Below are 22,572 nucleotides of genomic sequence, written 5' to 3'. Positions count from 1 at the left end.
AACATCAGCTTTCAAATGTTTGCAACACAATTGTGTTTTAGTAGCTCCTAATCTATTTTATGTTAACATGACAAATGCATATTAGGCTGATTTTCATACCCTTAAAGACCTAGTATTAAATATTCTTGACTCAATTGTAAATAAATCACATGAGAATGATTTCATTACACTTGTGCGAAGGAGGAACACCTCATCTGTCACTGAGCAGAAAGGAACCTTACACGCTACACCTGATAATGGACTTTATTATGGTAAATTAAGGTCTTAATTTTGAAATCTTTTGAAAATTACTGCTATGTAAAATTGTCTATTGATGATGACTCCAGATTCACTTATTTCCACTACTACAAATATGCTGTCTTCATATGTGAATGCTAACTACATATCTCAAATATTTTGCTAAGGCATCCTAAAGATTACTTCTTTTATGTATTCTCTAATTTCCTTTTATTGATACTTCTAATGCCAATAAGGAAATTTGAAACACATTGAATAGGTAAGCATAGAACAAAGAAAAATAGCAGGATTGAACATGAACAGCTTATGTCTTTATTTACATAGATTACATAGAAGCATCAGAAAAGGAAATGAAGACAAGGAACTGTGTAACAAACTGGCAATATCTCTCACAATTATTCATACCAGGAAAGCAATAACAAATGTAGATTTTGGAAGATAAAAGCTAAATCTGAATTGACAGATGTGTTATATGAAGCACATATTTTAATATACAAGTTAACTTGTTGTCTACAATGAAAATTTAGTGGCAAAGTAAATGAACTTTGCCACATGTCTTTTATATATTGTCAGTGAAACAAATGTAGCCATATCCCTGTAATACTACCATTATTAAATCTGAGAAACTTGTAAATATCTACTATGCTTAATAACTCATTTTGTGCATGTAATTAATTTTGTATTAATATAATTAGAAGATGTGACATGACATCTTTCCACATATAACAGCATAAAGACAAAAAACTTATTAGAAAATAATGTATTACATTGTTTTTGTTCGCATCAGAAGTAAAACAGTCTGACATGTGAGATATCTAGTTTTGTGATGGGGATGCAGTTTCCACAACAAACTGTTATCCATGGGATAATTTTACAAATTTTTAAGCTGATATATGTATTTTAGTTGTTCTAACAACTCATTGAAAAGTGTGCCCACGATTCACAAATTCTAGAGAGTGTTTGTAAGTTAACTGTTTGATTCTGTTAATATACAGACGCTGTGAAAGCCAGTGGTTATGGTAGTTCAACTTTTTATCAAAGTTGGTTACGATACCCACAAAATGTTAACAATCTGAAGTATGCATGTCTGCTTGAAAATCTCAAAACTATATATCAAATGAGACTTTCTTTGATGACTGCAAAAGCTTAAAGAAACTGATCAGTTATGTTTAATGTTACACAGAGACTATTCACTAAGTCATAATATTAAAATTTATGAAGGAACAATAATTAAAGTTGTAGTCTTTCAGTACAAAATTACATCTTTGGTATGAACAAACCAACTACCCTGATAAATGATACATGCAACAGTTCTATAACACTCCAGTAATTGCATATGTGTGGCAGTTACTCTTATCACAAAAGCTTCTTGTTGTGCTCAATCCAGAACAGTGACAACACTGTCAATAACACAACAACCCTATGAACAACATACTTACATTACTTTAAATAATCTGTACTAAAAGCAGAAACACCACTTGGGTAAAACAACAATAACAAGGCTCATTGACCAATCAATAATTCTTATTCAATACATAAACTCATGTCCACAATGACAACAAACTCTGTGTATAAAAATACTGGAAATACAGTATGGCACAAGCTTCTGAAATCACAAAAACCTACTCTGTCTATTGGTTCTGTACAAAACAATGGCACTTAAAGATGAACTAGTCTACTTTATGGAAGACAGAGCCAAGCCTTCATAAAATATTAACTTTTCGTATTTTTTGTTTAGCATTCCTGAATTCCATTCAACATACATCAGTTTTTAGTGGAAAGTACAAAAGGGAACAATCCTATATGGAATTGCTTGAAGAACACTTTGAAGGAAACATAAAGTAACATTTAACAACAATAATCACTATGGAATGAAACAATCCCATACAATAAAATATGTTCACAGTAAAAATATACAATGGCACTATTCATGTAACATTTCTCAAAAATTGTACAATGATTAAAAACAATAATGTTGTTGCTGCAGTGATAATTCAAATGTCTTTTACATAGAAAATTTTACAAAAAAGGTCTTGCTTGTAAATTTAATGGAAGTAACCATATGGAATGTGTACAAAATATGGCACCATAATGACCCACATTTACTTCTGTCCTGTGAAAAGATTGTCTTGGGGATCAGATAATTCTGTTTACCAAGAGTAAGAACTTGTTTTAATACATAGATAAATATCCAAAATCTAAGAAATGACAGTTTTACTTGATAGTAATTATTGATCAGCCAGACCCCACTAGCACTGTTGTGGTCATTGAAACATACACAATTCCTATGGTAGTTGGTAGCCTTAAACAACCACTTGCCTTTATGTAGCTGAAGCTATAGCTTCAAAATAGTTTTAAAACGTCATATGTCTATAGAGGTGACAACCTATGAAATTACTTTAAGATATTACTCAACAAAGTTGATTTATATAGTTACCATTCAGAATGTTAAAGCTATCAAAAACTGTGGTTTTCACAATCAAACATTTGGGTCCCCATTGCAGGGTGAATTCAAAAATGGAAGAATTCACTTTCAACCAGTTGCATTACATTTCACAATTTTTAATTTCAATTATTTTGTCTTTTCACACTTTATTTTGGAAGAACACGGATACAAACTTGTAAATAAATGTTCTTGTACTTTCTTTTCTGATCACAAGCTACAACAAAAACTATGAAACATTGTCAGAATTTTTTTTTTGATCATGTAGTAGAAAATAGCTTTGAATATCCCCAGCACTGACATGTCAGGGAATAAAACGTAACTAACATATATATATTTAGACTATGCCAATACTCCTCTCAAATGTCATGTACAGCACTGGAGAATTCCCTTCATAGTATGAGTAAAGGTAACATGTTTGTAAAGGTGCAGTTAGCATTTCTTTTTTGTATAACATATTCTACACGTGTCAGTTCTTTTAAGAAGTGATTGGTACTATCATTCTTCTAAGTAGTACATGCAGTCTTCTGTATCAGTAAGCAGATTTGCTAACAGTGCAGCAACAAGTTATGTGATATATAAGTTACCTTAAATATTGCACTTTCTGATTTAAGGCTTCACAGCTTTGATTTACTATGGTATTCCAGTAGAAATTCTGCTTGACGTTTTCCTGTTTCAAAAGCACCATGTGTAGTAGAGAAGTAACACTCATGGGTTGCTTCTCCGGCAAATAGCAGAGCTGGATGCTAAAAATGGAAATAATAAATTTATTTACATGTGCAAAAACAAATTTCATGAATAATTCATAATTAATTGTCATAACTTATTATTGCTGATATGCTGTTATGGACTTGGCACTTCATCTGTACTTCCACTAAACAGTGGGGAAAACTGGCTTGAGGTCATATGAAAAACTAGTGGGAAAACTTTAGTTTTTCATGATGTTACAAAAGAGTTACTACCACACAAATTTCACACTGCTAATGGGATAAAATAAAAGGACATTTCTTGTCTGGAAACATGTAGACATAATCCAGCTAGACACGCATGCTTGTGAATATTGCAGCACCAAGAGGAGAGCTGTAACTGGATTACTTACATAACATAATTCACACAATTAAACATACAGAGCAACACATGACACCAGACTTCAAGAATTCAGTATGGTGCAAAGCTGTGCAAAGCTACACATACTACAACCAGAGGCTCAACATGCTGTGACAAGGTATCAGTGAGGGCTTCCACGTGTTCCTGAAAAATCTCACTTCATGCAATCAGTATGCAACTTCATGATGCATCAACATCAACAGATGCTGAAGGACTATGGTGAACAAGTTGTTGACCAATGTTACCCCAGACATGTTCAATGGATGACACCTGAGGCATCATGGAGACAAGGGGCTCAATAGTGAGTATTTCCCATTACTTACTGCTGGGCATTGACATACTGAAATATGGAATTTGCAATTGCCTGAAGGAGAGACAGAGCACCAGGCTCCAAAGCCTCTGTTATGAAGTGGTTGCAGTTCTGATCACTCTCACTTTGTAGAAAATGAGATTAAATGTTGTTCTAAGGGGACCAAAACAACCATGCTTGGAGTTTAGTGGTCCATGGCCCTCAACAATGCAAACTATCAGGTTTTACATCTAATACGTCTGCAGCTAAAATAGTAGGATGGACTGAAGTGGGATTTATCCTAACATGGTAAGAGTCTGCTATTATGGCAATTAAATTGCATAAAGGAAACATTGTCTTTCTGTTTGTTTGTTTGTTTGTTGTTGTTGTTGTTTTTTAGGTGTAGGGCTGTTCAACAGTGAGGCTATCATTGTCCTCACAAAAGTTACAAGAAATAAATATGGTTAAAAGGCCTAAAAACATTGGCTCATTCAATCACTCCTACCTCACTCACATTGATCCACACAGTCACTCCATATCACATGCCATAAAGCAAAGGAGAAATAGTGAAAGGTACTACACATGGAAAGAAAACAGAAGGAAAATGACAGAGGAGCTAAAAAAAAAAAGCACAGGGACATGTGACTGGCTGGCCACTTACAAAAAACATGGGTGAGCCAGTTTCCCTGTTAACACATTAAGAACATCACCCTGAAATTTTTGGTAACATGTTGGACAAATCACGAAACCATAAAAGTCTCACCACATTCATTTGAACATTACTTAAAATAGAGGGCAGATCAGCTGGTAAACCTGCCACAGCCCTCTGGTCCAAAAATAAAACATAGTCCAGTAAAATGTGGAGCACAGTGATCTGTACACCATTAGCACAACATGTTGGAGGGTAGTTGCACTGGAGCAAGAGCCATGCATCAGATGACTGTGGCCTATGTGAAGATGAGTAAGGAGGACCTCATCCTGCCTTCGTGGCTGAAAGCAGGTACGTCATGGCCGCATAGTGGGTTCTACTAGACATAGCTCATTATCTGTCAGTTCCATCTCATCTTTTGTTGAAAAATATTTACTAACCTAACATTTAGCTAATTCAGTAATATTGATATAACACATACATGTGTTTCTTCCTGTTGTATTCATGCTGACCAGCAATAGTAATAGGAAATGAACTCACTGACCATTAGACTGCAAGGCAGGCCACGGCATGCCACACTTCATGCGTGCAGGGTGTGCAGGCTATGTGTGGGCCAAGACCCAGCCTATCTCAGCTTTGCTTGGTATTTCTCAGAAGTACCCAGAACCATGCAATATTTCATTGAGTATTGTGATGTTGCATTTTTTGGTTGGCCCAACTATCTTGAGTTCAGCAGAATCACGGTATCAGTGCTGTTTACCCTTTGCTATTTGTTCATGGTATGAAGGACATTCACAGATCCAGTGGCTGTTTGCACAAAAGAACGCAGTCTAGTGATCTATTGAAAAATGCATGGGAATGACAAAGAGAGGGATGAGAGTTCTCAATACATATCATGCACTTGCGTAAGTGTTGGGTGCTGCAAATTTGCTATGAAGTGATGTGCACAAAGAATTTAAAGATTTAGTTGACTGTGAAAGAGCAAAAAATTACAAATATTGCCAAATGAGATTCATTCCTGTGTACATCAAGAAGTCTCTGAGCTAAACTTACATGTATGGAGCATGTGATGAAACTGGTGGTACAGATAGTAAAATTTCTGACTGACAACTCCAGCATCTTGGGCTAGAATGGAGTTGATGGTCATGTGTGTGTGTGTGTGTGTGTGTGTGTGTGTGTGTGTGTGGTGTTCTACCTAGTGTGTGTGAATGGTGTGTGTCTCTCTTTTACTGATGAAGACTATGGCTGAAAGCTTTATGTAAGTATCTTTTAATCATGCCTGTATACAACCTGACATGTCTTCTTTACAGTAAGTAGCGATATGTCTCTTCCTACATTTTCAATATTCCTACCTAGAGTTTCCTATGAAACAGAAAGGTGTAGTGGTTATCCTCCTATATGTAACAATGGAACAAGCCATGTAATTGCATGACCACCAGTAAAAATAATTAAGAAAATATTTAAATGGACTTATGGATATACACTATGGTCTCTGCTATGATATTGGAACTTGCACTTACATTTATTTATTGTGTTTATGTACTTGTTCTCCGTATATCAGTGTGAACTTTACACTATTATTCTGTATTACACTGTCATGTATTTCATGTTGTTTGTGTCCTGTAATGTTTAAATGGTAATGTTCTATTGGTGTTAATAAACTGCTTGCCGTGTGTGACATATTTGGACATTTCTTTTTAAGGCAGGTCTCACTTTAGAAAGATAATTCTGTTCTCTGCGTAGGGCCATGAGATTATCTGAATGAGTTAATGTACATAAAATTATGAAGGTGAGGAATTGTGCAATGAAATAATTCTTGCTCGTTTTCATTGCTGTCTTACCTTCACATATGAATTATGACAGTTTTCTGTAGTAGAATAAACAGGTTCTGACAAAAGAGCAGGCCCAGAAGAGGACTTATCACAGGCACTGGTTGTATTGCTGTATCCACCACAAATATATTTGTTGTTATGCCATCGTGTCCTGCAACGACAAAAAGGCACCATCAACATCAGTTCAACAACAAATTATTTTACCAGTATTGTAAACTAATAGCAACTATCCAAAAGCAATATTTTTTTCAGATAAACAGCTGACAATAACACACTAGATTATTAAGGATGTGAGGTGCAAATTTAAGAAAAAAAATATACATTTATTTTAAGGCAAAACAAATATGAGATAACATAACACGTGTAGGCTGCAACAACAAATGACAACAAACAAGAGTCTTTTTCTCTCTCTGTTGTGTGTGATTGTGTTTGTTTATTCAGCATGTGTGCTCAGTCAAAGTATCAAATTGTGGAAGCTGCATTACAGTTACCAATCCCATATCAAAGTGCCTATCCATTGCTCAGTGTAAATAACTTCCTTCACATCATTATTAATGTTACACATAGAATTTATTTAGTTGTATTATTTATTTATTTTTTGCCCATGGGCTCCAGCTAAAAATCCAACTGAGAGTATTGGGTGTGTCATACAATAGGCTATTAACATCAAACTTGATTTCATTATATATAAATGAAACAAATAATTAAACAAAAATAGTCCATAAGCATACAAAGGTATTATATATATATATATATATATATATATATATATATATATATATATATATATATATATATATATATATTCAAACAAAATACTGAAATGATAATTTTTTAAAGGTACATTTCAGTAACGATATAACATATTTAAACACCATCTTAGTATTCACTCAATCTGTATATAAATTTCTCTGTGAGATATAGTTTCAAATGATTTTTAAAACATTTTAGGTCTGTTTCTTTTTTAATTATTTTGGGGAGTTAATTAAAAAACCTTTTGCATGCTTATTCAGGGGCAGTCATAGACAGTTTTAGATTTCTGTTTATCATGTAGTAATTTTCATTTCCTCTTGTACCGTGTTTGTGTACATCTTTATTTAGGAGGTGTTTATCACTTGACCTTACCACCATTATGTTTTGGTATATGTACAGTGAATATACTGTCATAATATTATAGTGTACAAAAGCTTGCCTACAGGTCTGTCTTGGTGGTATTTTTGCAATGCATCTCACTGCCCTTTTCTGAATTGTGAATACTCTTTTTAAGCAGCCAGCTTGTGCACTTCCCATATATGAACTGAATAAGACAAATGTGGGAAGACAAGTCCATAATACATTGATTTGAGGACTTTACCATCCACAGTCTTAGCTGTTTTATGCATGATGAAGATCTGTTTGTTTATCTTTTTACACAGTGCATCTATGTGCTCCCCCCATGCCAAATGTTTGTCTATTATAGTTCCTAGAAAGTTTGTGCTGGTTATTTCATTAATAGTCTTTCCATTTATATTATAATTTTCACTATGCTTGGTCTGACATACTACATTCATTGTTTTAGACTGATTCATAAACAGGAGTGCTTCCTTCTCAAGCTCCTCCTTTGCGTCAGCTGTGCAAATGATTGTGTCATCAGCATACATTATAAGTTTCTGATTTATATAGCTATGGAAGTCATTTACGTGGAGTATAAATAGTATTGGCCCAAGAACCGACCCTTGCAGCACACTGTGTTTAACTGTTTGCAATTCTGATCTGTAGTTTGTTATATTTCCCCCACTAGTATGTATGATTTCCATGCATTGTTTCCTATTTGTAACGTATGATTTAAGTATGTAATAGCATTTTCCTCTAATTCCATACTGATATAATTTCATCATTAATTTTGAGTGGTTCATACACTCAAATGCCTTAGATAGGTCCTTAAAAATCCCACAAGTCTTTTGTTGCCTCTCAAGTAAATTAAGAATGTACTCAATTATATGTGTTGATGCTGTTTTTGTTGACTCCCCTTCTCTGAAACCATGTTGCGATGAATGCAGTATACTGTACTTTGTTACAAAACTTACAACTCTATTCTTCATTGTCATTTCATAGTTTTAAGCAAATGTTGAGATCAATGATATTGGCCTGTAAGTTCCTAATTCATCCCTGTTCCCTTTCTTAAATATTGGCTTCACTTTACTTACTTTCAGTGAATCTGGAAATATACCTTCTTCTATCGCAGCATTCAGCATGTGTGTCAATGGTTTTAATATACATTCTCTGCATTCCTTTACGAGATGTGATGTGACACCATCCAAGCCAGATGAATGTTTAATTTTAAGTTGTTTTATTAGGTTTTACACTTCTGTATCTGTTGTAGGTATGAAAACCATAGTATGATTTGTACATGGGGGGTGGGGGGTTTAACAATTTACTTACAATTATATGAATAAGACTTAACAATGGGAATTCTAAAAAAAAAAAAAAAAAAAAAAAAAAAAAAAAAAAAAAAAAACACCAATCGTATGAGAACAGACTGTAGAGACCCGCATAGATTACACACCTGAGATCCAGGCATGCTGTTGTAAGGCATGCAACAGAAGTTGGCAGGTGCTAGAAATGTCAGAGGCTGCCACTCATGGATGCATGTGCAGGCTCTCCTCCATGCACACTACCGGCAGGCCAAAAGCTTGTAACCATGGCAAGTGTCTTCTTGTAAAAGTTATTTCTATATGTAATAATGTGTTGCATCCGTCATTGTCTGTACATTCTTGTGATTAGAATACAGGGTGTCCCACTCAAACCTCCCTGATTTCAAAGACCCAGGAAAAAAAAAAAAAATACACAGTAGATACGACAAAGAAAAATGTACCACATTATAGAGCATCTCAAAGGATTTATTTATTCAACATCAATACACCTCTACATGTGAACCACTTGTAGCATGAAGAATATCGAGTATATATTCAATTTCTTGCCAAGTTCTTTGGAATATTTCCTCTGTCACTATTGCAATCGCATTAGTGACACGATGTCACAGTGTAGGAATATCGTCCACTTTGGTCACATACACACGGTCCTTCACGAATCCCTACATGAAGAAATGAAGCAGCGTAATGCTGGGTGAACGTGGTGGCTAGGCAATGGTTCCTCCACATATGATCCAATGATTGGGAAATTTCCTATCCAGGAACTTGTGAACAGCTGTTGACCAATGTGGCGGAGCTCTATCTTGTTGAGAAATGATGTTGGGTTGCAAGTCTTGTATTTGAGGGTACACAAACTCCTCCAACATTAACAGATACACTGACTCATTCACCGTTTGTTCAGCAAAGAAGAATGGTCCAACAATACTGTTGTGCATTAGCCCGCACCAGACTTTTAGTTTAGGGCTATCGTGAACACGTTCAATAACAACGTACGGATTTTGTGAACCCCAAATCCAAACATTATGCCTATTAACCATTCCTGATAGGTGAAAGGTTGCCTCATCTGAGAATAAACATCTTTCCAGGAAGCTGTCATCCGTATGAATATGTTGCAGCATATCTGCAGCAAATTGTTGTCGGCGTAGTTTGTCGTTCAGCGTCAGATGTTGCAGAATTTGCACTTTGTAAGCACACATACAAAGACACTGGTGAATTACATGATGCAGTGTTGCTTGAGGTACATAAAATTGCCTAGATGTTTGATGAATTGACTTATGTGGGCTTCTGAGAAATGTTTGTCTGACGTCCTCCAATGTCTCTTCTGAAACTCCGTAACATGCACTGCCAGAATGTTTCAGAACACTTCCTACTGCCAGAAACTTCCTATACCATTCCTTAATTGTTTTCGCGTCAGGTAAATCACATTCATAAATACGACAATAATTTATTTGCACAGTAATCAGTGATTTTGTTTCTGCAAACCATACTACTGCTTGCACGTGCTGCTGTGTAGTCGCCATTTTCACTTCGTGCGACCATGCTGCACTCTGGTGATGATACTTGGCACTTCTGACTTGGGAATATAAATTCTTTGAGACACTCTACAATGTGATGCATTTTTCATTGTTGTATCTACTGTGGTTTTTCTCTCCTGGGTCCTTGAAATCAGGGAGATTTGAGTGGGACACCCTTTATATTGGCAATGTGTAAGGTCATATCTTTGTGTGTTTTTTGTTGTGCTTTTTGCATCTGGTTGTGACATGGAGTCTCTGCTTCAAACACTGGTGCAGCAGCAGAAGGATCTCATCATGGTCATGCAACAGGCCTTGCCTGCATCGCACTCTAATCCTTCATCTCTGACTTTTTCCTCTTCCATTCCCACAGTTTTATGATGCAGCAGAAGATTGGGAAGCATACAAACACTGCCTACAGCAACATTTCCACACCTTCTGTGCTATGGATGCAGAGGTATGTCGTGCAATGTTTCTGTCATGGATTTCTCCTGTTTCGTATCAGGTGTTGTGGCAGTTGACCCCATTGCAGGAACCTTCCTTGTTGTTGTTTGACAAAGTATGTTCATTGTTGTCTTCCTACTATCACTACCACATGCATTTTAAGGCAGCTAGGGTTGAATCCTATCAATGCAAGAAGCAGCCCCATCAGTCTTATTGTGCCTAGGCTGTGCCCCTCCACGGCCTTAGTCACAAGTGCCATTTTGTCACAGCCATGTCAAAAGAATTGTGTGCAGATGGCAGATTCATGATGTTATCATCTGCTCTGTCCCACATAAGGAAGTCCAGCAATGGGCCCTCAAATTACAAACCCCTCCCTCAAAGTGGTTTTGTCAAGTGCCCATTCATATGAGCTCAGCAGCTGGAAACCTGGTGTGGTGTAGTGGCGATAACAGGGTGGCCCTACTGTATCCACTGCATTCATGAGGGCGACATAGTGGTAGTGCAAGCTGATCAGTCTGGTGCCTTCTGAACAGTGCTTATACAGCATTGTTGCCACCGCTCCCTGTTTCTGTTCTGTGGGTCTTGTTACGCCCAACATGCTGGGGGAGTGTCCCCAGCATTGAGCTGTCTGTCATGAGTGTTGAAAAAACCACTGCATTATGTTGTAGAACAAGAGACCCTCTGCCATGCACCCTATGGTGGCTTGCAAAGTACATATTTAGTTGTAGTTGACGATTAGATGGAAAATTTTGAAAGCTTAAAATTTTTCATTTTTGGCAATGTTCATCTGTACTTTCCTTTTATATTTTTAGTGAATAAAGCGGCAAATTTCTAGTAAATACAGCTATTTCCAGGACTAGAAAATGAAACTTAATTATTTCAAATACCTGTAAACTGCTCGGGGCAATGGAATATCATTCCTTTTGGTGAACTTCTGTAACAGTTGTGTGCAGTGTTCTCCCACCAATTTCTCCGGTAAATCTTCCACAAGTATGGCACCATTACCTCCTACCCATCCAAGTAGAACTGCTCTTTGTGTAAGAACAACATCAAATCCTGTTACATCTCGGGTCCAAGAGAATTCCTAAAAAAATTACAAAAAAATGATTATTGTTATGTTCTGATTCACCAACACTTTATACATGTCTACAGTGTGCTTTAGTTTCATCACACCACTTTACATTTTGACCAGATACAACCATTTTGTCCCTTAGATATTTACACTAAAATAAAGTTACATTTATTGTATTGGTTGTTTCAGAAAGACTATCAGGGTTTGAAAGCTTTGTAGTATTTGTTAACTTTGATTTGCACTGGTAAATGATAGATAATAAAATAAAAAAAACAGTCTGAACTATAAGTGTCTTGTGTCAGCAAAATTTGTCAAGTGACACCATAATTCGTATGTCCGAAGTAAATGAAGCAGCAATTGCTTCTTTAGTATTCAACTACGATTTAGATGCGATGACCAGCCTGAGTACCGATATGGAGGACAAGTTAGAGATACTCAGGCTTCCTGGCCACAACTTGCTTCTGCGAGAGGCACCACCGCATCAGCTGACATATCGCCTGGGCTCATCCACTGATGCAAGTGTGCTGGTAAATACCACGGCCTCAACTCAACAGTCAGTCTCTCACTAGTTCAATAATGCCTCACATACTCGCCACTGATAAGTAGAGTTTTGACCTTGCCTGTATTACATTTCTTGATATGCATTGCTCCCTGAACTATTATATACGCTTCAGATGGCTTTACTACTCTCCAGACTTGTTTCTGGTTAGATGTTCATTTCGTGAACTCCACCATCCTTGACCTCAGGAACAGCTTGTTTGTTTCTATGGACTCTGCATTACCATCAGTGTGAGCGATCATAAACTGTGTTCTACCTACACCAAAGAGAACAGAAAAGTAGAATGATAACTTTCTCACCATGTTGTCATTCTCATGCAGCATGGGTTCTGTGTATCAAAAGTTAGGCTGCAGCAGTTACAGCAACAACAGCAACAGCACAAGAAGCAATAGGGATTCCAGCAGCAAACACTAATGCAACAGCAAGATAAACAGTGTGAATTCCAGCAGAAGCAACAGTAGCAGCAGAAACAGCAGTGGTAATTACAACAGCAACAGCAGAAATTGCAGTTAAAACTGCTGCAAAACCAGTAACATTCAGCAGCTGCTGTTTCCTTGCTTACCCCTCTGCTATAAGCTTACTTTGATGAGGTAAATGAGAGTTGAGAGATCTGTTTTTTCCATTGTTCTTCACTTCAAGGCAAGTCAGATAAATGACACAGAGTGTCAGTGTGTGCTCTTACTGTGTCTAGTTATCATTTGAACGAAGTGGTGTAACAACTACATCTACTCACAGAACCCATTAGTTTGAAATTTTCTGATGTTTGTGGAGTGCTGAGAGACTATTACCATCCACAACCCCACATAGCTGTCCCTAGGCTCAAATTTAACCAATGTGTTGTGCACCATAAGCAAACATACATAGCATGGGCTGCTGACTTGCGAAACTTAGCACGTAAGTGTGATTTCTCCTGTAAACAGTGTGGTGCATTGTATATGGACTCATTACTCCATGACATTATACATCTTTCTTCTGGTAGAGAAGTTATTGTGAAGACTTTAGAACTGTCTGATCCAATCCTGAGCTATGAGCTTAAAATTACTAAAGCTCCCAAATAAACTGCATCTCCACAAACTATGTTCATGATACTTCTGGTGTCAACATTGTTAGTAGTAATAGTAACCACAGTCGTGCTCTATGATTGCAATTTACAAAGTACTATTTCATCTGGTAGTCCAGTAACATGGTATTCAGTAGTTAATGCAGAAATCATTGATCCCCTGCCCTCGCCATTGATCCTTCACCCTCGGTGTTGCAAGCAGAGGCTCATCAACTGCTTCCTCCTTGGCATTTCGAAGGTGGCCCAGATAAGTTAGTGCTGTCAAATCATGTCCAGTTGTTCACCATTGCATCAATGGTGTCACTGCTCTTTCTGTGACATCATCTGTTTTGCCTGCCACAAACCAGGACAGCTGGCAAGTGTCTGCTTCAGCCAACATGTGACAACAACAATGGCCATCAGTTTACTGCACGCTATCTTGCCGGTGCCCTTAGATGGTTAATCAATTTCATAAAAATGTTGTTAAATTAATATAATCAGAGCTGAACCAGAACCCTTCCTTGCAACTTAGAAAGTGCCTTAGGTCGGTCCGTTGTTTTTCAATGTTCCATGCTGGCACACCCCTAACGCTTGCCATTGATGCATCAGACTGTGTCATTGGTGCTGTGGTGTACCACAGATATGTTGATGCCATGGAACAGCCCATTGTATTTGCATCTAAAACATTAAATATGGCACAGTGGAATTGTTCACAAACAGAGAAAGAGGCATTCATTATCATAAAGTGTCAGGAAGTTTTACATATATCTCTGTGATTCTAAGTTCCACTTGATCACTGGCCACCAGCCCCTCCGTTTGCTATTCCATCCCCTTTCTGAACTTCATGATAAAACAATTCATGATAGAAAAATGCAGCAGCTGTAATGGTGGACTTTTTCCTGAGTAATTATACCTACGAGATTGATTACCAGACCACCAAATGGCACTCAAATGCTGATGCACTTCCTTGCTTGCCTTGTGATCCAGATGCAGAATTTAATAGGCATGAGTTTTGTCTTGGACACAAGTCAGTGACACACTCTCAACAAACTCCTGGCTATGGCACATGAAGCAGCAGCAGGAATGGGCCATGATCCAATACTCTGCAGGATGTTATCTGCTGTATGGCAAAGTTGACCAGAGCATCTGCCTAAGGACATCAATCTGGAATGGTGCACCTATTTTTCATTACAGCACAGGCTTAATGTCACTGTGTGTCTTTTTGTTACCTAGGGATGATTCTGAATGCAGGGTGGTAGTTCCTCCCATGCTCTGCATATGCACACTGAAGCTTCTCCACACCGCAGACTGGGGTATGTGCAGAATAAAGGCAATAGCACAGTAGCATGTTTAATGGGCTGGTGTTGACACTGCCATACAACACATCATCCAGAACTGGTAGGCCTGCACCCAGAATCAATCACCTCCAGCATAGCATTTCAGCCTCTGGCCATGCCCTGACCACACCTGGAAAACAGGGCAAGTTGATTTCACAGGAGCTTTCCATGGAGCAATGTGATTGCTGGGTAAAAAGTTCTCAGTAAATTTGCTGTGTCAAATTTGGATAAAATCCTAAGCTTCCGATGACTACCTCCACCATCACCATCATGGGCTTCATCTACCTGCTGGGAAATTGAAGAGGTTCCTCACTTTTAAGCCCATAGGATAGCAACTAACTGGCTGGATTTCATCATGGTGACATCACAGAAATGGTACTGACGTGGTGCCCAGTATGTCCATGCACGCTGGTAGTTCCTCCCATGCATCCGCATACTGAAACTCTTTGCATACTCTATCCAGCACAAACTTCCAGTGCCATCACTTGCATCAGGCGGTAAGCTATGAAAAGTCTTCCATTGTGCTGTTTCTTTATCAACTGCTGGCTTTCATGCATTGCTAAGTACACTACTGGCCATTAAAATTGCTACACCATGAAGATGACATGCTACAGACACGAAATTTAACCGATAGGAAGAAGATGCTGTGATATGCAAATGATTAGCTTTTCAGAGCATTCACACAAGTTTGGCGCCGGTGGCGACACTTACAACGTGCTTACACGAGGAAAGTTTCCAACCGATTTCTCATACACAAACAGCAGTTGACTGGCGTTGCCTGGTGAAATGTTGTTGTGATGCCTCGTGTAAGGAGGAGAAATGCGTACCATCACATTTCCGACTTTGATAAAGGTCAGATTGTAGCCTATTGCGATTGTGGTTTATCGCATCGCGACATTGCTGCTCGCATTGGTCGAGATCCAATGACTGTTAGCAGAATATGGAATCAGTGGGTTCAGGAGGGTAATACAGAACGCCGTGCTGGATCCCAATGGCCTCGTATCATTAGCAGTCGAGATGACAGGCATCTTACCCGCATGGCTGTAAAGGATCGTACAGCCACGTCTCGATTCTTCAGTCAACAGATGGGGACGTTTGCAAGACAACAACCATCTGCACGAACAGTTCGATGACATTTGCAGCAGCATGGAGTATCAGCTTGGAGACCATGGCTGCGGTTACCCTTGATGCTGCATCACAGACAGGAGCGCCCGCGATGATGTACTCAACAATGAACCTGGGTGCACAAATGGCAAAACGTCATTTTTTCAGATGAATCCAGGTTCTGTTTACAGCATCATGATGGTCACATCCGTGTTTGGCAACATTGCGGTGAACGCACATTGGAAGCGTGTATTCGTCATCACATACTAGCGTATCACCCAGCGTGATGGTATGGGGTGCCATTGGTTACACATCTCGGTCACCTCTTTTTCGCATTGACGGTACTTTGAACAGTGGATGTTACATTTCAGATGAGTTTACAACCCGTGGCTCTACCCTTCATACGATCCCTGCGAAACCCTACATTTCAGCAGGATAATGCACAACCGCATGTTGCAGGTCCTGTAGGGTCTTTCTGGATACAGAAAATGTTCAAGTGCTGCCCTGGCCACCACATTCTGCAGATCTCTCACCAATTGAAAACGTCTGGTCAATGGTGGCCGAGCAACTGGCTCGTCACAATACGCCAGTCACTACTCTTGATGAACTGTGGTATCATGTTAAAGCTGCATGGGCAGCTGTACCTGTACATGCCATCCAAGCTCTGTTTGACTCAATGCCCAGGCGTATCAAGGCCGTTATTAAGGCCAGAGGTGGTTTTCTGGGCACTGATTTCTCAGGATCTATGCACCCAAATTGCGAGAAAATGAAATCACATGTCAGTTCTAGTATAATATATTTGTCCAATGAATACCCGTTTATCAACTGCATTTCTTCTTGGTGTAGCAATTTTAATGGCCAGTAGTGTATATAACCACTGTCTATACTGAAGTTTTTATCACAGAGTTTAATTTTGATTGCCTCTCTAGCCACAAAGACCCAATAATTCAAAGTGTGGGGCAGAATTCTCATATGTTCATACATAATTTGTGTGTATTTAACAGGCTAAGCTCAGCCACAACCGATTTTTCAAAATTCCTGTACTTCAGGTGACACTGATGTTCAACATAGCAATAAGCAACAGTCCATATAGACTGATGATGTAACTACAGCCATATTTGCAAGGAATATTATAAATTCTCAGGCTGAGATTATCTTTTACATGTCACAACATTTCCTTAATTTTCCTTGGCATCCAAAACACCAGTTTTATTCCTTACCTGTTTACGATTCTACCTATCTTTCAGTTATTGCACTGCAGACTGGAAGGGTGTTGGTCCTCCTGGCTTTGATAAATGGCACCTCATCTTGGTTTTCTCAACAGCATTGGCTTAATATCATGGACTAAATACCCGAGCCTCCTGAACTGCATCATCAGATGATTCATCTCAGAGCTTCTTGCTCCTTGTACGTGCTCCTTGAGTGAAACAATCCTGGTACTACGAATTAGAATGTTCAGCATAAACTCTCTTCTGAACTGGATGGTGAAAGCTTCACCCCTTGAGATACAGGTCTGTATGCATAGGCTTTTAATTCACAGAGTGACCGAGTCATCCATCTGCTTTTCATTTCAACAACACATCTAAGAAAGGCAACTTTCCATCCATCTCTATTTCTGCCATAAATCTTATGTTTGGATGTATACTGTTCATATGGTCAATGAACTACTGCAGAACCTCACCACCATGCACCCAAATCAAACATATCTGAAGAAGCAGGATGGATGGAGGGAAGCTCATTTTCTGAAACCCACCATGAAAAAATTAGCTATGGCCAGTGACAGTGACAAATCATGGCTGTGTCATCAATCATTCAATAATAAATTCACTGTACAAAAAACACATGGTCATAAGGGTATGTCAGAACAATTTTAAGAGTTCAGGAGATAAATGAGTGGCCAACAGTCTTACTGTTTCTTCTCCTGGTTCTTTCATAAACAGGAAGACTACATCGAGGCTGGCCATGGTATCATTTGAGAATTTTTAATTGCAGTCTGCAGTGGCTGAATATAAGTGCCAATAATTTAGATAAAATAGGTGGTAATTTAAATAAATACTTCGTCACCTTATATGTAACACTCGTGATCGGTCTAAGTGGTATGCATCTTGGTGCATTTCAGGCAGATTATCCACACATCAAAAAAAGATTTGCATCACCCCAGTTCCCAGAACTCCTGAAGATAGACGTTGGCTGTGGATATTATATCACAGACACTGTCCCTTTGATTGTTCAGAGATGTCACTAAACCAGCCCAAAGAAATAAACAACCATGCATGAGCAGCATCTATTAGATGGAGGGGGTCCGACAGCTGATCAGTTCCAGTCATTCCACCAAGAAGGAGGTACACAGCTCATGTTGTCTGTAGTTGAACCATGCTTAGATAGTCAATACCATGGTTCAATTGCATCTGCATTGTTACTTTGTGCCAGGAAGGGCTCTCAACAAGGGGTGTCCAGGCATCTCAGAGTGAACCAAAGCAATGTTGTTTGGACATGGAGGAGATACAGAGAGACAGGAACTGTTGATGACATGACTCGCTCAAGCCGCCCAAGAGTTACTACTGCAGTGGATGACCGCTACCTACGGATTATGGCTTGGAGGAACTCTGACAGGAATGCCACCATGTTGAATAATGCTTTTCGTGCAGCCACATGATGTTGTGTTATGACTCAAATTGTGCACAATAGGGTGCATGATGCGCAACTTCACTCCCATCATCCACAGCCAGGTCCATCTTTGTAACCATGACACCCTGCAGTGCAGTACAGATGGGCCCAACAACATGCTGAATGGACTGCTCAGGAATGGCATCACGTTCTCTTCATTGATGAGTGTCACATATGCCTTCAACCCATCATCGGAGGCATGTTTGGAGGCAACCTGGTCAGGCTGAACGCCTTATCCACACCGTCCAGTGAGTGCAGCAAGGTTGAGGTTCCCTGCTTGTTTGGGGTGGCATTATGTGGGGCCGATGTATGCCACTGGTGGTCATGGAAGGCACCATAACAGCTGTACAATATGTGAATGCCATCCTCTGCCCAATAGTGCAACCATATTGGCAGCATATTGGTGAGGCATTTGTCTTCATGGATGACAATTCGCATCCCCATCATGCGCATCTTGTGAATGACTTTCTTCAGGATAATGACACCACTCAGCTAGAGTGGCCAGCATGTTCTCCAGACATGAACCCTGTTGAGCAAACCTGGGATAGATTGAAAAGGGCTGTTTATGGATGACGTGACACACCAACCAGTTTGAGAGATCTACACCAAATTGCCATGGAGGAGTGGGACAATCTGGACCAACAGTGTGTATAACATGGGTGGCCTAGCTGCTTTTGGCTTCAGATTCTTGAACTTTGAAAAGCCAGAGTTCTTTAATGGCTTCCCTGTCGTCCTGCTCAGAGCCTACCTGAGATCTCATTCAAGAATCCAGGAAATGCAATCCTCCAATAATATACACACTTTGTTATGATAATCTGTTGCACTGAAGTGAAGATAATTATAGGACTCCGTTGTCAGCTGGTAAGACAACTAATTCATCTTTCACCAACAATTTAAGTTCTTATCCCTCCTCACTGCTAATACCAGATTTTGGTGGCTTGGCTGCTGCTAAAATTTGGCTAGTAGAAAGCCTAATCCCATCTGCTGTTTCCTGAGGAAGATGCCGGACTGCTTGCTCCACTCCACTGATAATCTCTGAATCCGTGAAGGTAGAGAAAAATTCAGACTTTTACTCAGCATCAAAGAGGTGACTTGATCAAGTTCCTTGTGGGCAAGTTGATGACAGTGCAGTGAACACTGCTGGACCCAGAGGTTCCTTGTTTATGGTTAATGCTTTATTTGAATTTGATGTAGTGAGTTTACCAAGAACTTTTTATCCAAAGACTTCTTAGTTGTTGATGCCCATTCTAACTTTCCATATGCAGCGTGGATGGCTACGACTACCACAGCAGCTAATATCCATGCCCTGTCCATAGTATATACAATAAAGGAGTACCTCCCACTTCAGTTTCTGACAATGGCTCTCAGTTCATGACATTAGAATTTCAGGATTTTTGTAAGCACAACAGCACTGAGCACCTGACCACTGTCCCTATCAGTCCTATGTCCAGTTCAGAAGCCAAGTGGATGGTCAGGAACTTAAAAATACAGATGCACAAGGTAGTGACATCAACTGACTTTGGGGAAGCACTCACTAGCATCTCTGCAACCTACCAGTCTACAGCTACATGCAGACATAGTCTGGCCAAAATTTGGTACAGACACAGACCCTGTAGCCTCTTCAAACTGCTGTGCTGATTCAGTGGACCTATCACCCATCCCCGCAGCTGTATTACTGTCTGGGCTCTCATGTCTGGGCTTGCACTTTCGTCCAGGACCCTGGTACACCATAGGTGTCATCGTCAGCAGTAGGAGGTGGAAAATGTTTGACATTGTGGGCAGCCAGGAGCATCAAGTCACACATCATAATTAGCTCCAACCCCAATGAGATGTACTACTTCCCCTTTCCTGTAGCCACTGATCCATGCAGTGACACCTGGGACAAGCCTTCCTGCTATTGTTAACAACTTCTGCCCTCTTGTTACATGCCAATGAAGAGTGAAACACATCCAATGCCTAAGCCACAATCAGCTCCCGTTAATATCTGCAATCCGCTCACCACACAATCAACAGAGTGTGAGCATTTTCAGACTGCAGTGTCCACGGAAGCCAAACCATTGTCCCAATCTCCACCACAGCCAGCACCTCTGCTGGCAGGATCAAGCTGGGCTCCAGAACTCATTGATCACCCGGGACCCCCACAGACATGGCTGGCAGTTGACCATGCCAGGGAACTATTGCGTGAGCATTTGACAGATGTTCCGGCACCTCTCTCTTCCCTTCCTTGATGAAATCAGCAGAGACCAGGTTATTTGTGGGCCTACATGCAAATTAAAGGGGGAGCTATTTAGTATCTGACAGTGATTCAGATTCCTCGCCTAGCCTGAGTATCAATATGGAGCACTGGTCAGAGATGCTTGGGCTTCACTCTCTGGCCACAGCTTGCTCCTGCGAGTGGCACTATCACAGTCACAGAAATATCATATGGGCTCATCCACAGGCATGAGTGGGCTGGCAAATACTGCAGCCCTGACTTGGCAGTTGGTCTCTTACTAGTTCATTGAAGCCTTAAGTGCATGCCACAGATCATTCGGGTTTTTACCTCGCTTGTATTATGTTTTTGATTCAGATTACTCCCTAGACTATTGTACATGCTTAAGACAACTTTGCTACACTCTGGACCTGTTTTTGGTTAGCTGTTCACTTGTGAACTTCGTTGTCATCGACTTCAGGAACTGCCTGCTTGTTCCACTGGTCTCTGTGTTACCACACTGCAAGTGATCATAAACTATGTTCTACCTATGTAGAGCAGGATAGAAAATCTTCAGTCTTATTTCTCAATTCAAGTAGGCCAGCTAACTGAGGAGGAAAATAAATACAGATCTTTATAAACCCCAGATAATCAACTGCATAGTGTTTGAGAAGGTAGATATGTAGGCTATGTTTCATTGACTCTAATCCAATAGTTAGATACCATTTCATTTAATTAATACTATACAAAGTTATGCCAGTGAGGTGATGCACTATCTTGTTGCCAAACAAAGTTAACTAGTTTATTTCAGAGTTGAGAATGGATTCATAGTTACAGTATACCAGGGTAAGCCATGCCAGTCATATTTCAGCAAATAAGAATAGCCCGTAATCTCACATGCAGAGTATGATGCAAAAAACATCAATTTTGAAGAATCTTATTCACACTGTAATACCTTGTGGGAACTTCATGTCACTCTGGTTTATACACACGGAGCATTTCCCTTCCATCAACATTAAACATTCATTTAGCACTGAAGATGAACATTACACAGTATGCACAGCTTGGGATTTCCAATTTCTTGCTTTTTCACTGAATATAGAACTTCATTCTGGACAATAGACAAGGATAGAAAATTTGCATGAAAACTATTTTTACTTCTTTATTGTGGTGGTGAATTTCAAAGTTCATCCTGTATTCACTCTTATTATACCATTAATGAAAAAATGTACTGGCACATGAAAGAGAAAATCCCAAGATCCTTAAAGAGCCTTTTGCAAGATGAATTAAATAATCATCTTGTGGTGCAGCTCTTCTTCTTGTTTCCGTGCCTGATAAGAAAATGGGATGAGAAGTTCTGCCTTATGCAAAACACCTTTTTTCTTTTGTTTCACCCATACATGTTTCAGCACTTTTGTGCTATCGTCAGTGGGTTCTATTTTTATTTTTAACTTACATGATGTTATTGTTCACTTGTTTTGGTAGCTGTTCTGCTACGCAATATACAACTTGTCATAGTTTTGAAGTTGTGGTATGTTTTCCTGTGTTGTTGGCGAAGTAAATAGGCTTACTTCTTTGCTGTGTTCGCATGGCAATGCAGTTTTTACGATTACTCAAAACATAGGTGGAGTTTTCGCTGCCATTTACTTCGCCAACAACACAGGAAAATGTACCACAACT

At 39.3% G+C, this 22,572-nt stretch overlaps 1 protein-coding gene across 3 annotated transcripts in view; it reads right to left on the bottom strand.

Annotated features, from left to right (window-relative positions):
* Positions 1-602: 602 nt before the first annotated feature.
* Positions 603-22,572, bottom strand: part of LOC126198805 (uncharacterized) — a 146,791-nt gene continuing 124,821 nt past the window's right edge. For all 3 annotated transcript variants that reach the window (XM_049935378.1, XM_049935392.1, XM_049935385.1), the window contains exons 15-17: positions 11,811-12,007; positions 6,567-6,708; positions 603-3,426 (exon numbers count right to left, since the gene is read on the bottom strand). In XM_049935378.1, coding sequence (XP_049791335.1) covers positions 3,298-3,426; positions 6,567-6,708; positions 11,811-12,007 — 468 coding nt within the window. In that variant the 3' untranslated portion in view covers positions 603-3,297. The remainder of the gene's footprint in view (positions 3,427-6,566; positions 6,709-11,810; positions 12,008-22,572) is intronic.

Source organism: Schistocerca nitens, chromosome 1 (genome assembly GCF_023898315.1).
Source record: "Schistocerca nitens isolate TAMUIC-IGC-003100 chromosome 1, iqSchNite1.1, whole genome shotgun sequence".
Classification (NCBI taxonomy): domain Eukaryota; kingdom Metazoa; phylum Arthropoda; class Insecta; order Orthoptera; family Acrididae; genus Schistocerca; species Schistocerca nitens.
Note: the sequence above shows the minus strand (reverse complement) of the source record. Positions and strands in the feature narration are given on the sequence as shown.